The sequence below is a fragment of the Tympanuchus pallidicinctus genome, unplaced genomic scaffold (assembly GCF_026119805.1).
Source record: "Tympanuchus pallidicinctus isolate F22 unplaced genomic scaffold, pur_lepc_1.0 scaffold8, whole genome shotgun sequence".
In the NCBI taxonomy this organism is placed as follows: domain Eukaryota; kingdom Metazoa; phylum Chordata; class Aves; order Galliformes; family Phasianidae; genus Tympanuchus; species Tympanuchus pallidicinctus.
This window is the reverse complement of record NW_026294802.1, coordinates 43,892,598-43,908,010: the sequence shown is the minus strand read 5'-3', so window position 1 is coordinate 43,908,010 and position 15,413 is coordinate 43,892,598. Positions and strand designations below refer to the sequence as shown.

The window sequence follows — 15,413 nt, the reverse complement described above, 5'->3', positions numbered from 1 at the left end:
AGGTAGCATATCAATTCATATCCTTGAGCTTTCAGATAACAGACTTTTATTTATATAAAAGCAATGAAACAAAAAAGAACTTTACAACTCCTACAAAAGTGAAGTATAAGCAGAAATAACAATTGTAATTTGTATTCATAACTTTACAAAAGCATTTATCAGTTACACATACTGCATAACTGCAGTTATTACAATCTCTTGCAAACACACGAAGCCTACTGCATAGTCATGTTTTATTTCGCTATCAGTGTGTGAGTCATTACTTTTTCCCCAGTGATAACTTCAAAAGAAAGACTAAGATGCAGATACCAACAGAAAAGACAGATTTGTTAAAAATGTTATCAACATATTTCAAAAATGATTAGAAAGGCAATATTTATTGTGTTATTCATTGGCTCCTACTGCTGTAACTATGTTGCTGTTTATAAACTGAAAAGTTTTTAAGCCTTAGTTCAAACAGTAGATTTATTGGATTGGATTGTTCTGTAGTGGCTGTATTTGCAGAATCCAAACTACTGAGCCATCTGCACCACAACTGCTTTCCAGGCTTTGTCTTTGTCAAAATCCTTTAAGGTATTATTGGAAACCTAGAAGTAAAAAAATTTCAAACAAATGGAAACACGAAACAACATTTTGGTTAAAAACAGAATTTAAAGCAAGTAAACATGAGACAATCTGGGAGAACATAAACACAGCTATAGTCTGAATACAGTATATACTATAAATTGTAAAACTTTGTATACTGTATAGTACATATTTACAACAGACAAATATAATAATGTAAACAGTGTAGTACTTAAACATTTGGGCCAATGAAATTTGGTCAAAATCCTACTTTAAACACATAACTTCAGACATGTCAATTTTTTTTGTCAAAAAATTATTTAAAAGCTCTACAACCTAAATCTCTGAACTCAAAGTAGTAACTAGCAGTAGTCCCAACAATGCAACTGAAGCAAGATTCATCTACACACATGCAAGTAAATTAAGATCTTGCCTAAGAATGCAGACTGCTTAAAAGCCACAGAGACATACACCTTCACCTGTCACATTATTCCTGTGTTTAAACACTACAACGCAAATAATAAGATGTTGCTTTTCTAGAAAAATTGCTTCTTTTTGCATTTAGCAGATACCTGAAGAGAATGGTTTAGCCATGCCATCACTTAAGCTCAAAAATATAACTTACAGCTGTGGGGGTTGGACTCGATGATCTCTGGAGGTCCCTTCCAACCCCTACAATTCAGTGATTCCGTGAAATGCTGCTGAGTTCCATCTTTTATGCAGAACATAGCTCTCAGGTCACAGAACCAAAAAATCAGTGACTTCTACTGAATGCCTTCAGCAGCCTGAAGGGCACTTAAATCCACAGCTTCCATTTTCTATTACCAATTGTGTAACAGCTGTACTGTTGCTGTGTACTTCCTGCACATCCTAGCTGTGCTGATTCATTGTGGGTGCTCCTTTTAGAAAAAGGACTGAATACAGCACTCAACCTTTTCAATGCTGAGCCATACAGAAACCATCCAGTTAACACGACTTACTCTTCCCTGTTCTTTAATACAGCACTTTGCTTTGTTCAGAAGAGATGAGGAAAGCCTACGGGCTAAATGTGCTGTGCTGTGCTATGAGGACAGGCTGAGGGAGTTGGGCTTGTTCAGCCTGGAGAAGAGAAGGCTGCGGGGCGACCTCATTGCAGCCTATCAATACCTGAAGGGAACCTACACCCAGGAGGGGAGTAAACTCTTCAGAAGGGCTGATAACAGCAGGACTAGGGGAAATGGATCCAAGTTGAAGGAGGGAAGATTTAGGTTGGATGTTAGGGGGAAGTTCTTCACAAGGAGAGTGGTTAGGCCCTGGAACGGGCTGCCCAGGGAGGTTGTGGATGCCCCGTCCTTGGACGTGTTCAAGGCCAGGTTGGACGGGGTCCTGGGCAACCTGATCTGAATGTGTACGTTTGGTGGCCCTGCTAGGCAGGGGGGTTGGAACTACATGATCCTTGAGGTCCCTTCCAACCCAGGTGATTCTGTGATTCTGTGATTCTGTGATTCTGTGAGATGCATGTAGTCAATCTGTGCATATCTGACATGATTTGGATTTCACTATTCCCTGGAAGACCACTCAAGTCACATGAATAACAGCAATACTGGCATCACCATGCTCTATGAAAGTATTTATATATCTGTAACTGAAAGGATGGCTCAAACACTTAAGTGCAGGAAGGAAACACAGGATGTCAATTTTGATCTTCATTGCCAACTTTAGTAAAATAGTTAGGACATGGAGAGCCCTGGGATTCCAGATACTCTCCTCTGTTCACTACTTCAAACTGACCAGCACAAGTAGCCACTCATGCAGCTTTCCAAGTGTTGATGCTATGCTCAGTGTACCTAACACTTCTCATTTGCAGTTCAGGGAACTTAGAACTAACTATGTTTAGCAAATTCATTCCCCTTGGAAATTCACAGCCACTGAAAAGACAACTATACTGACAACTCATTTCACAGTCCAAAACTTCTGCCAGCATTTAAAACATTTAATTTCATTGATTTCATGATAGGGTCATGCAAGACCTATCATCTTTGCTATAAATTTATGCTACTTATTTAAACTTCATTGTGGTTATAAATACATACCTCTGTAGTTCTGTACTCCTGTTTTTTAACCTGTGATTCTGTCCAGGACGAATCCTGCAGTTTCATTTTTGTCTTGTAATTTACACACTGTATTACAGTTCCGATAGTAAGGCATGCCTGAATTAGCAGCATCAACATCAGAAGCAACAGTAGTACATCATAAGACTGCTGAAAATAGAGACATAGATATCTTCATTCTTTTGTTGCTACATGAATTGGTAAATGTTAATTTTCCAATTGCATCAAAATACATACTTTAACAGCAGGTGGATAATTTTTAAAGATGTCAACAACTTGCATGATACTGAAGGATAAGTATCCAGAAGCAGTGAACAACAATGGGGATGTGACACTGCTAATGGCAATCAGGACCTCAACCTAAATAAAACAAGATTATAAATATTAAAAGGGGAAAAAAACAAGTAAAAATGTTGTTTGTGAGCTGTATTCCCTTAAGCAAGCATTACAGAAGTGTAAGATTACACATACAAGAAAAATCTTAACAGCCATTTACTATATGGAGATACAGAAGCAAGCTTTGACTAAATTTCCTAGCCTAAATACTGCTGTTTTATAATTCATTTTCCTTTTAAGAAGTGTGATGGGTCTTTTGTCTAATTATAAAAGTGTCTTTCAAATGCAGATAGAGGAAACAATATGAAATTTAGAAAGCTAGTAAAGAAGTATCATTTCTTTTTCAGTTTGTATGAAATACTGAGAATTAACAGCAGATATTGCAGACTTAAAATCTGAAACAAATTGAGTGCTTTGAGGCAAATTTATTACAATAAAATAGCAGCTTAGTTTTCATTCAAATATCATCCTAAAGGATCAAATTCTGACTTCTGTTGTGGTCATGCATTATGACTGACTTAAGTATGGTTGAATGACTGTAACTTAGAGCAGATGTTTTAAGGAGACTTAACTACACATCTGGGACACTCAGGAAATAAATGTGCTTTATAGAACATTCTTCAGTTTTCTTGCTAGTCATATAGATAGAAATTTGTTTATAACAGGTTCTAGATCCTATATGGACTGCACCCCTAATTTTCTTCCTTCAGAAAGCACATAATGGAAAGGGAATGGAATGGAGCTCAGGAGCATGAAAGCATTTCTCTGTGTATGATATGAGGTATTTTTTTTCCATAAAGCAATGTCCATTTCTAAGAAACCAGTAAAAATAAAACAAACAAAACAAACAAACAAAAAACCCACCAGTTCTTAGAATTTCATGGACAGGATTTCTTCTTTTCAGAAATATCAACTTACATTCTTGTTACACAATACATCTGTTACATTTGTACAAGTAACTACAAACAAACGAACAAATATGAATATTATTATATTCTAATGGCAAAATTCAAGGACTTTACACACTTACCAGACATTTACTTGGATATTCAGCAGCCACATGACTTGCGATAGCACTAGGAAAGCACTAAACAGAATACAAGATAAGAAAGTGTAACAAATAAGGATTTACCTACTTGAAAATTGCACAATTTACAACTGTGTAACAGTGATTCCCACTAGTCATAGATCACATCCTAAATTTAATGAAGACATGAACTGCATATATTTTTAGTGACAGTACTGTGAATCAATTAATTAAACAGAGATAAAACTAATCTTCATTTAGCTTACATTTAAATGAGGATCATGCATTAAACCTCCACATAATGAAATATTAACCACAAAACTTGACGTTTCCACCTTAAAATCTAATGAGCCCCACAGAACGCTGTGAGTTTTGCATGCTGAAGAAGTTGTTTACAATCCTTTTCCATTTCCTGAGAGGAATTTTCCAGACATAGGAGCCATATATAAATCTAGTGTTCATTGTCATCCTTCTCAGCTTGTTCAGCTTTTGGCAAGCAGAGTTATCACATCATTCTTTACGACTGCACTGTTCCTAGGTGCAGGCTGTTATTAGTGACAAGCATTACCAAACACAGCCTCAGGCTTTTAATCCAGTTAATTCTGATGAGCTAAAGGTGATATCCTGAGGAACCTATCACACTGAAATTTAACACAACTTCTTATTTTGCAGCCTGAAATACTCTAAAATCTAGGAATTGTTTCACAAAACACAACATCTTTAAAACCCTTATTACTCATTTCCATGTTTCTGGGGACTGAAAATGTATCACAATATGTTTTAAGGACCAAAGTCTTGAAAATCAAAGTAGAACCATCATTACATAATAGACTAGATATACTGAAGCATTTATTTGCAATGCAGAAATTTCCAATTAATTTTAGGGTCAAATAAACATTCCAGCACAGTGAAAAAGAGAAAGAAAAATCAAATACGCTGTTTTAAAAGAGTACATTCATTTCAAACTACTTACAGCAACCAAGATCCAAAAGAATGTTACTGAAAGATATGGACCTGACACCAGAACATCCATATTTAAAGCAATTATGCCACCAAATACTGACGAAATTCCAATTATCACTTCAATTACCTAAAACAAAGTAGAACACACAAGTTATAAATAGTTCATTTAAAAAACAAAATTCCTATTTGCCTGTGGAAAAGAACTCCCTGGGAAAAAAAAAAATAGCATTTATGCTATTAGATATACAAAAAGTCAATGTTCCACAGATGTAAAATATGGCAAAACTCCAGCTGGCTTAAATGAAAGCAAGTTCAGCTTTATTATGCATGTTTATACTCTCATTTATTAGCTCCACTAAACAACAGTTCAGTTTACAGTATTTATCCTTAGGTCATTAAATAATCTTTTTCCCACTGTACATGGCAGTTATTTATCTTATAATATTCTAAAAGGAAGCATTTTAGGATCCATCTCATATTTCTAATTCTTGCAGTGCTTACCTACATCGATCTGTTTCTGACTTTAAAGGATTTTGGCACTTATAATGATGCAAGAATAAATTGATATAAAGACGGAAAACAAGTACTTACTGAGTATGACTTCAGAATTCGGGCAGGAAAGCTGACATTGCTCAAAGCAATGGTACCATCGTATGTGGCATTCTAGAAGAAATTAAAAATTGTGACTGAAAAATATGCTAATAATAGATTTGCTTTTACATTTTGTAAAACTTGTTACAGATCCTGTTACAGGTGGCACGTAACGTCTGGTTGGCCCATCAGAACCAAAAGCAACACTTGGCAATACTTGACAGTGTCAGCCTGCATCAGTCACACTGAAAATAAACAAAGTAGTCCCAGATGAGCTGTTATACTACCACCACTCAACAGTGAAATACAGCCATCTCTCTTTTCTACTTTCTTCCTTAGCCTTTCAAAGTCTGAAAGATTTCTGAAAATCTGATGTAAATCCTTCTGATTTTGCTGACACGGTAACTGAAAGAAGACATTTACAGTATGACTTTGTCTAGCAAACAGTGCTTCCACCAAATCATGAAATGGCTTCAGTAGTAGGTAAAAAAAGTAACACAGAAACAAGAGTGTGATTTGGAAAAGCGCTTAAAGAAAAACCTGAAGCCAATATTTATTGTCCAGGTATCACACATAATATAGGAAAAATCTAACACGTTTTTACAGTTACTTAGAGAAACATCAAAAAACAATCAACTCTATATCAACTCTAACTTTAGGGTACCTACTTTCTTTCTCATACAGCAGTCTTCAGTAGATCTAGCTGAAATGATGACAGTAGTTGCCATGAAGATTTCCAGCAGAATAAGTAGAATCAAGTTGAAATTTATCTGCCAGTGGAATTCCAGACATAAATAAGTTACATCTTTGATATTAAAAGTAACAAACGGGGCAGGATCCAGCTGTCTACATGCTGTGATATTTAGATGCATCTGCTGATTGGATGCTTTTAAAAACTTTTTATTTTTGATGAATTTCTAGAACACTTAGTTATCTACATAATACTGAGAATACTTAATCTGAGAAGGAGATATTTATTTCAATTATGAAAATGATCTGCCTGAAAAACAGTACACCACTGTCTTCCAAAAAAGCAGTTAATAACATGGGGGATGTTCTGGGTATTGCTGCATTTTGCAGAAATGAAACCAGAACAGTGCAGCAAATCATAAAAACTCATAGAAAAAGAAAGAAGACAAACAAGAGGGAGTCTGACTAGCCTGTGAGGCAAAGGAAATCCACTGGGAGAGAGAGAGGGCCACAGGCTTCCAAACTCTACGCTGCAACGCAAATTGTCTGATACAATGCCTAATACTGAATGAAAACACATTCCAAAGAACTGGGCCAAGAATCCTAGCTCTGTGTTCTGCCTAGTGCTAGTAGATGTGATTGCAACTCTTCCAGGTCTAACAGACTACATTACCATGTAAAAAAAAATATATACTGCCATCCCTTCTGCCGTTGTTCATCTTCAAGACAAGAATACACCGAATGGAATACTTTTCTTCAGTTCATTATCTACCTCTTTTCATGAGACAATAGCAACTCCATGTGGGTTTAATAATCTTCTAGAGGTGTGCAAGTTAGGCAGAGTAGATCTCCCTCTGTAAGTCTTTGGAAGCACAATGTTTTTCCAGTAGCAGCCCAAAAAAAAATTTGGTGGCTAGATGTGGCCATTGGGTAAAGCACCAAAAATTCAAGGAGAACTAACTCCATTAAAAATCCATACAATCTGAGTAAAACACAGCTCAGTGAACTAAGTGCTTCTTCATGGTAGACCTATTTCTGGGATGATCAAATCTAAGTTTTTCTCCAACATTACCTTTCAGTACATATATATACATATTTATTTTGAAAAAGGTCATAGCTGGCAGATTTTAAAGGCTCTTTTGGGTATAGAATCCAGCCTGCAAACTACAATGTTTTGACATGTAGCACTGGTACCAAGATATGCTGACAAGGCCACATTTACGGTGCAGTGTCAAGTAGATATTCAAGTTTGGGTCCAGAAGCACCATAATTACAGGGACAGACTGGTGTCTGTCATTAACATTCATGTAAAATGTCTGACATAGTTGTATTGAGCTGTTCTGTGATAGTCTGAGCATTTATCAACACTAATACCTACTACTGCTATATTACTTCACAGAATTATTCTCACACTTCATATTCTTATATAGAATAGAGGACTCAGAACATTTTACCATAACCAAAAAACCCTATAATGTTACTGTTTGGCTTAGACTACCAAAGACAAGTGTTAAGGCTGTGATTCAAAAACAAAGAACTCTCCCCTGCATGAAATAAGTGCATTTTAAATAATACTAACAGCTGCCTTTCTTTGTTAATATATGCAAGAAACATTCATCAAAACCTTCTTTACTTGATGACTTCAGAAGCAAAACTGTACAATGTAGAAGATCCAAGAAAGAGTTATACTTAATCTGAAGATGTCATACAATACCACTGCTTGGGACACTTCCATTTCAATATAATTTGATCCTGAAAATTGCCTTATCTATAACTGAAGTACTAAACTGTTTTCAGTGTTATTCTGATCCTGCTCTTGCAGAAAAAAAACATCAAATAATTTAAACAACAGTTTTTTAAGAAGTTTCTTCGATCAAAAGAAAAATAAAATGACAGTTGGTAAAAGTGGATCACCCTTCAACATCTCATTCATACTCCTGAACTTAAAATACAAGAAAGTCATTTTCATACTCATCTCCAGTAAGTTAGCTGTATCATGAGGTTTTATTTCTGAATTCAATTTTTCAGGTCTTGTCTTACCCCAGAAAGTAAAGTTACTGGCAGATGATCTTTGTAGACTGAAAACTATGTGGTTACTTTTTCTTTTTTTTTTTTTTTGTAAAGCAAAGATAAATGTTGCTTTAATTAGCAATTATTCCATTAACTTACATTTATAGCTGATGGATTCAGGACAAGTTTGCATCCAAACCAAATTAAACATGTTGTTGTAACAGCAAATGTAGAGACAAACAGAATCTGAAAATTGGGTATCTGTAAAACAAATTTCAGAATGGGTTTCACTCTCATCTTACAAACAACAGGAAAAAAAAAAAAAAGATATAATTGATATAATTGCCAAAAAAAATCTTTCACTTACCACATTAATTTTATTCCTTGCTATAGCAAAGCTCACAACTGCTGAAGGAATACACTGGGAAAATTAAGAGAGAAAACCAGTGGGATATTCTGCACAAAGAATATTAAATATATTTTTCTATATGTGTTTTTAATTGAGTCAGATTTAATATTACATATTACAGCTAATAATTAGACAAACTGAAAATAGAAACTCTGAGGAAAGACCATCCTCCTTCACTGGGCTCATTAATTACAACTGGTTCTGGAGGATTACTAGAAGTTTCCAATCCTCACTTTTGACTAGCTACCCAGCACAATGTGATGCATAAAGGAAAGCATGGAAGTCTCATGAGTCATTCCATACCTTTGTTAGCTAAATTAACTCTAGAACATCTTTAAGAAGGAAAAGAATAGCACAGCTACTCCTGCACTGGGCCTCCATATTCTTTTAAAAATACAACATAATGGTTGTTTAAAATCTCAACCACACTCTTCTGAAGAACTTGATAAAAACCAGTCTGCTGAGACATTACAATTTAAGAATCATGCCTAGAACCTCTGTTACTTTCACTAGGAAAATTTCACTACAAAAGAGCAGAGCTAAATGGAAAAATCACACAAAAAGGAAAAGTTTCACAAAGCAATTTCTCAAGCCCCAGTTGCTCCCCACCACATTAGATATGTTACTATTACGGATCCAACTCTGTTTTTCACATGTATGCAATTGTACAATATATTCATAAGTAAAATATGAATATACTAAACTAAAATTATGGATAAGATTTTCAGGTTAAGTGATGAATCATGTAATAACCGTTGCATTTGTTCACTAATTATCTTCTAACAAGTCTGAGCACTGACAGCTTAACAATGAAACCCCTATAATTAGATTAATATGGAAATTCAAAATTCTTGGCAGCACTGCCTTAGCACCTAAGTGACCCATCTTTAACATCATGAATTGATACATTTATATCCTGAACGCCCTAGGGTCTCTAGAACACAATGTGACTGCATTTAGACAACTGAATTCTACTCCTAGTCAAGATGGTCAATACATTCTAGAGAGCAATTCTGCTCTTCCTAAGCCAGACATTTAGTAGTCAGTAGATTATACAGTTCTATAGACTCTTCCAACTACACTGCCATTATCTGCAGCAGGAGCTGAAACACTTTGCCCACATACAGACCCAAACATACACGTCTTCAACAACAGCAAGCCATTCAAACCCAACATAAAAGTGATCTGTCACTTAACCTTCTGTCTCTTTGGAAATTCTCAGTAAATGCAAAGTTCAAAGAGACCATATTTGAGGCAGAAAAAGATATATCTCAGTAACTACATTAATGGTGCACAGTGTAATAGTTCAGTGAAGACACTGGCTTCAAAAACTGCTTCAACATTATTCTAATCTCTCTAACAGAAAGATAAGTCACAGCTCACCCACAGAACTCCTGGTACTTGTGTAAAGCATTAGCCTTGCACCTAACTTAAAATAAATCCACAAGTCAAGTTGACAAAATAGTAACGACAGAACAGAATCCTGTCACAAACAAAACAAGTACATCAGACTCATCTTATAAGCTAAGATCTAAAGAATAAATTAATCACAGAATCACCAAGATTGGAAAAGACCTTCAAGATCACTCAATCCAACCATACACCTACCACCAATAGCACTCACTAAACCACGTCCCCCAGCACAAAATCCAAACATTCCTTGAATACCTCCAGGGTCGGTGACTCCAACACCTCCCTGGGCAGCCCATTGCAGTGCTTGATACAATAACATAAGACAAATATGAGGGCCCAGATGTGCAGTAAAAATTAGTGGATTTTGAAAATGTCAGATACGATTGATTCACATTTTGTTAAGAAAACAATAATAATACAGAGAACTTCTTCAGTCTGCCTCAGTACTTGGGTATTATGGCAAAATATAATGAAAAATGTAATACACTGAAATACATTCCAACAGCATTTAGGCAACAAATTCTGCAAGTGCATAACAGTACAAATTTTTCTTCAAGTAAGGCATAGAAAAACCACTCAAGCAGATAATTAATGGCTGTCCATGGTAAGCTGATAAACAAAAATGGCAGCACAACACCATTTGTAAAAATGGCTATTCCCTTAGTAGTGGCCTGAAAAGTACCCACTTTAACAAGTTAAAGTGTTAAAGAAAAATAATTTTTTCATGAAGTAAATTAATAATAAAAAGATGAAATAAAGAAGAAAATAAATACACAACATTTACTGTTTTTGCTGTCAAACAGCCACAGCAAATAATTAAGAATGCTTACTGAACCTGCTGCGCAACGTAAATAATCCATTTCAGATGGAAAAATATTTCCCAGATACAGTGAAAACCCAGAGGTAAGAAGGAGGCAAGTCTGCAAAGCAACAAATAACATGGATTAGTACAATAAAACTACTGTAAAGATAAAAATCAGTAATTCCTTTCAAGCTGAGCTACTGATGGACAATAATGTAGTCTTTGTGTGAATAATTTTGAAGCAAAATATCTAAGCATGCTGAGTTCTGAGGAATACATTTCACTGGTTACCAAGACTTACTACCAAAAAAGCATGTCTGAATCAGGTACTGTGCCTTGACTTGGCAAACACCTAAGGAAATTATCACAAGGTAATTGCAGAGGGTTCAACATTTAAAAAAAAAAAAGTTTCAGAAAACATAAGTAAACCTCTACTTTGCATAATCTGCTTGGCTTTACCAAAATTCACAGTTCACATGGGCAACTACCAACAAGAAAATAGTAACAAAAATAGTGTAAGGATATACTGACTAAGGTACATCCACCTGCACTCCTTTCTCCCTCCAAACTCCCTTCCCACTTTGATTCAGTGGCATAACCATAAACGCTCAATTTCTGCTGCTCCCTCCCTAATCACTCCTTTCATCAGGAATTAGCCCACAATTAGGGCTAAATTTTCAGCATCAAATGATTAGTATCTTCTACTAACCATTTTTCTTTCTGCTCTGAGTAGACATTCCTTCAAAGAGGTTGGAAAGATGGGGGACAGAACAGCTGTTCTTTATTATTTGGGCATTTTTTTCAAGCTGCAGATTTCTGATGTCTTTAAAAAGTCCTCATCAAAAAACTCACTGTGTTCCTGCACAAGAACAGCCATTGCTAGCCACTCTGATGTCACTCTATAGCTTGCAACCACCCCATGAACACAGTTCTGTTCACCATGGAACTTCTGTTGCCTAGCACACATACGCTGAGAAAATTTAATGCAAGGAAAGCCAGTTCTTATTTTGTTCTTTTTGTGTCACCATACATCCAAAAGGAAAGCCACGTTACACAGACTGTCAGAACAAAAAGAGCGTTCAGTTGTTTCCATGAAAGTAAAGCACTGCTTTTATTCACTATGCAAAAATGATTTATTACCCTATAAACAGTGAAACATTTCAGCTCTTACAAAAATTAGTCTTCAAAACATACCAACTCATAGAAAAGAAAAAAAAAGACTTAAGAAGAAGACTTAATTGTAATTGCTGTAATGAGCTTTAATTAACTTGGCTACAACATGGAGTAACATGATGCTTGTGTAAGATCAGCGTCCAGTGATTCTACCAGTGCTACAACAATTCATATCACTATGATGCTCATGTAAGAAATGTAAGTCATTACATGAGAATTCTATCAAAAAAGTCCATAGCTTTATGAAAACCTAAAGTAAAATTTGACAACTAAATACTACATGCATTTTTAATGTCAAAATGCTATCAAGGCAAGTACTCTCAATAGTTCAAATAAAAATTTAAAGTAGGCACGTGATTAGGATAATTTACATACTTCACAAAGAGGCATTACTAATTCATAAATAAAGGCTGATATTTACAACTACCACACATACTTCATTTAATGTTAAATACAAAAATCAGCCTTCATGAAGCATATTTAGTTACTGCAAAACACTCCAAAGAATATTATTAGTCAATTAAAAGTTACATTTTAAGTTTGCTAAGTATGTTTCTTTCCATACAAGTATTTATATTCAGTCCTATCAAGGGTGTAATTATGACTCCCTAAATGATCTGAAACAGGACAGATTAGAGAACCTCCCCAAGAATTTTTAATTTTTACTCTTTATCATTTACTTACACCCATCAGCAAAGAAAAGATCCACGTTCTGTAAATAAAGCAGGGGTGCAGCCTCTTTGATAGCTGAAGGTCACTGGATTTGATATCCGGTATATAATTTCCATTCTCTTGCTTTCCCCGCTCCAAAGTTGGCATTCTGTCATAGCTGAACTCTTCTCTGTAACCTTCTTCCCTAGTCATAACACTTTGTAAAGACAACTAAATAATAATGGCAATGCAGAGGACAAAGAAAGATCAAAAATCTAATTTAGTTTCTTCACATATTCAGATCAGTGCCCAATTTTTTTTTTTTCTATTTAAGAAGAATAAACAAGTAAAAATTAGTACAGAGCTGCATTTATATTTTGAAGTATGCATGCTTGCCAACTAATTGCACTCAGTAACTAAATTACATTATATAGCCATGGTTCACAATAATACATCACAGTACAGTATAAATACCAACAAAATGAAAGTTTGTGTATCTACACACAAACTCAACAGACTTTTATGGGAAGATCTAAAAAACATCTTTGGAGACGTGTAATTTGAGGGTAACCCTACAACCAAATAATTCCCTTCTTTTTTTTCTTTTCTTTTCTTTTTTTTTTTGAAAAAAAAATCTGAGGGATTGACAAACATTTTAAAACATGTCTAGATGTTAAATTGCATTTGACTTTAAAACTTAACAGACATCTGAAATGACAAACTTCACTATGACACCAATAAGCTCACAAAATCACAGTAATTCGGCTACAGCAATTTCTTTCTAACTTGTCCAATAGCAACCATGTTGCTTGTTTGCCCCATTCTGTTCATCTCACTGCCTGCAATCTGTTAAAATACCTTGAGTACCTTACATTAAAGTTACTGCACATTTTTCAACAGTTAAAAAACTTCACGCTTACCTCTGACTGAAAAGTTAACTGCCAGTTTAAAGCAGTCCTGTGAACACAGATGCCCGTACACTTTGTGATCTTCTCACCGCTCAGTGAGTCATGCCGTCTTTGAAAAGTTCTCCCTTACACTTTGGCTTTCAACAACATCTATTCAGATACGGAACAAAAGCACAGCAAAAACTTGAGTTAAGCCAGGGAACAGGAAAATGCTTCTTGAATTTTAATTAACAGAATACACTAGAAAATGACCGCACTACTCACATTAAGAGCTGCTTCCAAATCACACCAGCAAATTAAGAAAGTTTCAAACATCTCTTTTTGTACTATTCTTTACTTGGCATACTAAATTAAATCTCACTTGTAGTTTATCAGCTTTAGTTACTATCATAACTTGTGATTATGATATTCAACAATCTAGTCCTTGTTTCAAAAGAGCAAGAGCTACTTAAAACACAGCATTTTCCTAGAATAACCTACAAGTAAAAATTCAAGTATCACAAAAAGTTGGGAAGTTATAAGTTAAAAACTTATCAAGAACCTTATCTTCACTGTAGAACTCTTTATCTTTTTTCTATTAACCCTGTCTTACTAGAGTGCACAGATAAAACCTGCACATTGGCATCATACTGACATTCACACTTCTACCATGACGACTACACAACTTATTTAAAATCTAGTAGGCAGCAGTGACATGCAATGGCCAGCGAACACTGGATCCAGTTCTCCTGCTTATTAGGCAATTAAAAAAAAAGAAAGAAAGAAAGAATGCTTTTATCTTGAATATGTTGGCATCTTGACAACTACAGCAATGACAAGGGCTCTTGTGTACACTTCAATGAAGTAACGAAGACACAATTAGATTTTCAGCACTTTTGGACAAGAGCATCACCTTTTAAAACATGCTAAAAAAAAACCCTACTTTTCATTTTGGGCTGACATGATTTGTGTTCTTCTCAAAGTGAAAGCTAATACTAAAAAAAACATTAAAAGGTACAGTTTTAATAGGCTGAAACATGGAAATTAATCACACACGGTACACAGCTGTGTACTGTGTTAGAGAAGAGGGGAAAAATCTCTGTAGCCTAGCAAAACTGTCGTGAGTAATTAAGGCTTTCTGCTCGAAGACAACATGCTATGCAAGTATTTCCACTCTTTGCACCCTTTCAAAGGCTATGTTTTAATGGAAAATGGATAACGCTGACTTCACATCCTTTTCAAAGACTGCTAGGTACTAAGAGCAAGAGTTTAACACAAATTAGTAGAGATTTAAAATAGGATCATGTTTTTTTTTTTTCCCTTTGACCATTTAAGTCAATATAGGGAGATTTTTTAAGTTAAAAAGAAAGAACTGGGGAGCTCTTCAGATATTTACTTGATTTAATCTCTTTGAGTAAAAATGAATTTAGAAACTCTTATGTCACCGAACAGAGCAACACCCAACAACACTAGGAATCTTTACTGAAAATTCCAAGTATTCTAGCCAGAATGGAACCTGAAGGCCATCTCTCTCAAGCAGGGCACTACAGCATTTCCTCTGGTTACACTGTGATTCCTTCTTCACCCTTTCCTGAGCATTTCCTTGTATTTGTTGCTTTACTTTTTGCACAGAGGTTCACTGCATGATACTCTCCAGATTTTTCATCTACGTCAACAAAAACTTCTGATTTCAGCTTCTACCCAGAGTTTTTTGGGTCCTTTATTTTAGTTCCCTTAATTCTGTGTTTCAGATTTTGTACAAAATCCTGGCTCCTTTTTGTGTATACACAAAAGGCACCAGGCACAA

The 15,413-nt window shown here is 35.3% G+C and overlaps 1 protein-coding gene across 3 annotated transcripts; it reads right to left on the bottom strand.

The window, feature by feature from the left end:
* Positions 1-23: 23 nt before the first annotated feature.
* On the bottom strand, positions 24-13,777 carry MLC1 (modulator of VRAC current 1). 3 transcript variants are annotated; one of them, XM_052669208.1, is made up of 12 exons: positions 13,640-13,777; positions 12,753-12,950; positions 10,924-11,013; positions 8,639-8,692; positions 8,431-8,532; positions 6,240-6,341; positions 5,572-5,643; positions 4,991-5,107; positions 4,021-4,077; positions 2,892-3,014; positions 2,637-2,804; positions 24-587 (listed from the first exon to the last, which is right to left on the bottom strand). In XM_052669208.1, exons 2-12 carry the CDS (start codon positions 12,930-12,932, stop codon positions 513-515), a joined length of 1,140 nt encoding a protein of 379 aa, XP_052525168.1. In that variant the 5' UTR covers positions 12,933-12,950; positions 13,640-13,777; the 3' UTR covers positions 24-512. The 3 variants fall into 3 exon arrangements, with proteins under 3 accessions (XP_052525168.1, XP_052525169.1, XP_052525170.1); XM_052669209.1 differs by having other exon boundaries at positions 2,637-2,801; XM_052669210.1 differs by lacking the exon at positions 8,639-8,692 and having other exon boundaries at positions 8,431-8,517.
* Positions 13,778-15,413: the final 1,636 nt, after the last annotated feature.